Below are 1,746 nucleotides of genomic sequence, written 5' to 3'. Positions count from 1 at the left end.
TTAGATGATTGGAGGAAAAACACCGAGTGTAAGGTAGGAGACTTTCAGGAAAAAGTTCACAGGGATATGAATGTTGATATAAGCAGAAACCAATATTATAGGACCAAAGAAAGAGTTTGAAAGATGTTGTATGGGTCAATACAAAGACCAATATACCACATTATATAATTATTGGGAAGAGCTTAGATTGACAAATCTAGGCTCAACTATTGTCTTAAAGGCTGTGGAAAATAATGCAACAGGTGAAGAAAGCTTTCAGAGAGTGTACATATGCTTTGAAGCATGTAAGCAAGGATTTAAATAGGGGTGCAGGCCAATTGTGGGAGTTGATGGCTGCCATTTGAGAGGGTCACATAAAGAAGTTCTATTGACAGCTGTTGGTATGAAGCCTAATAATTTTATATTTTCTATTTGCTATTATGTGGCAGATCGGCGAACACAAAAGTTCATGGACTTGGTTTTTCGAATTATTGATAGAAGATCTAGTCATCTATGATCAAGAAAAATATACCATTATATCATATAGACAAAAGGTTTTTTTTTTTCGTTGTTAAATATCATTATTTGTTTATATCATATTTCCTGTAAATATATTTAATTAAATTAAATATTTATTTATCATTTGTAGGGATTTTTACCTGATCTCTTGCCGCGAGTTGAGCATAGATATTGTGTTAGACACATGTATAATAATTTTAAGAAGGATCACAATGGTTTTGCACTTAAAGATAGGATGTGGAAACTGCACGGGCTACACATCCGAATCAATTCAAGGGTGAGATGGATTCATTGAAAGAATTTGACGAGTCTGCATATAAATGGCTAGCCGAAGTTAATCCAACACATTGGAGTAAATCACACTTTAGAACATCACCTAAATGTGATATTCTTCTTAACAATCTGTCGGAAACTTTCAATTCGGTTATACTAGATGCTAGGGTTAATCCATTGCTTGGAATGGTGGAGAAAATCAGAATATATTTGATGAAGAGATTGCAATATAGGAGGGACTACATCATAAAGTATGCAGGCTTACTTTGTCCAAAAGTGCAGAAAAAATTAGAAAAAGTGAAGGATGAATGCAGAGTATATATTGCTAAGCATGCATGGAATGGAAAATTTGAAGTGACGGATATTTATGGTTCCATATATGCTGTAGATATTGATAACAAGACATGCTCTTGCAGAAAATGGGACTTAATAGGTATTCCTTGTACACATGTGGTATGTGCTATTGCATGGTCTGGGAGAATTCTAGAGGAATATGTTCATGAGTATTACTCGAAAAAAATGCATGTAAGAGCATATACGCACATCATATATCCAGTCAAAGGTCCGCAATATTGGCCACAAACTGGGAAAGCAACTGTCAGTGCACCTGGAACAATTAGATTACCTGGTAGGCCTAAAAAGGCAAGAAAAAGAGAAGCTGACGAACATGATCATTCTACCAATGAGTGTATCTTGCAAGATATGTGGTAAAGATGGGCACAACACACTAACATGTTCTTCTAAAAAGAAGCAAAGAAGGAAAAATAAAAGTACTTCATCAACTACTCATGTGTATGCAATAAATTGTACTAGTGATAGTATAGTTTCAATGAGTGTTGATGCAATTCTTGGTCAAGCAAAAAAACCACATAAGAAGAGGAAGATCAAGTGCAGTGTATGTTTCAAAGAGGGTGTTGGCCGAAAACCTACACGCAAGTGCACGTATCGTACAAGTAATATAGTGGACTAAAAGTC

General features: G+C 35.2%; 1 protein-coding gene across 1 annotated transcript; it reads left to right on the top strand.

The window, feature by feature from the left end:
• Positions 1-780: 780 nt before the first annotated feature.
• Positions 781-1,482, top strand: LOC148769996 (uncharacterized). The gene has a single exon (XM_088818871.1). It carries the CDS (start codon positions 781-783, stop codon positions 1,480-1,482), a length of 702 nt encoding a protein of 233 aa, XP_088674997.1.
• The last annotated feature ends 264 nt before the right edge of the window (positions 1,483-1,746 follow it).

Source organism: Erythranthe guttata, chromosome 6 (assembly GCF_056151865.1).
Source record: "Erythranthe guttata isolate IM_541 chromosome 6, IM_541, whole genome shotgun sequence".
Lineage (NCBI taxonomy): Eukaryota > Viridiplantae > Streptophyta > Magnoliopsida > Lamiales > Phrymaceae > Erythranthe > Erythranthe guttata.
The sequence above is the reverse complement of the archived record's forward strand: the minus strand, read 5'-3'. Positions and strand labels throughout refer to the sequence as shown.

Bases quoted from the DNA above. Each gene is read 5' to 3' on its own strand.
- LOC148769996 (XM_088818871.1), top strand. From the start codon at position 781: ATGGATTCATTGAAAGAATTTGACGAGTCTGCATATAAATGGCTAGCC.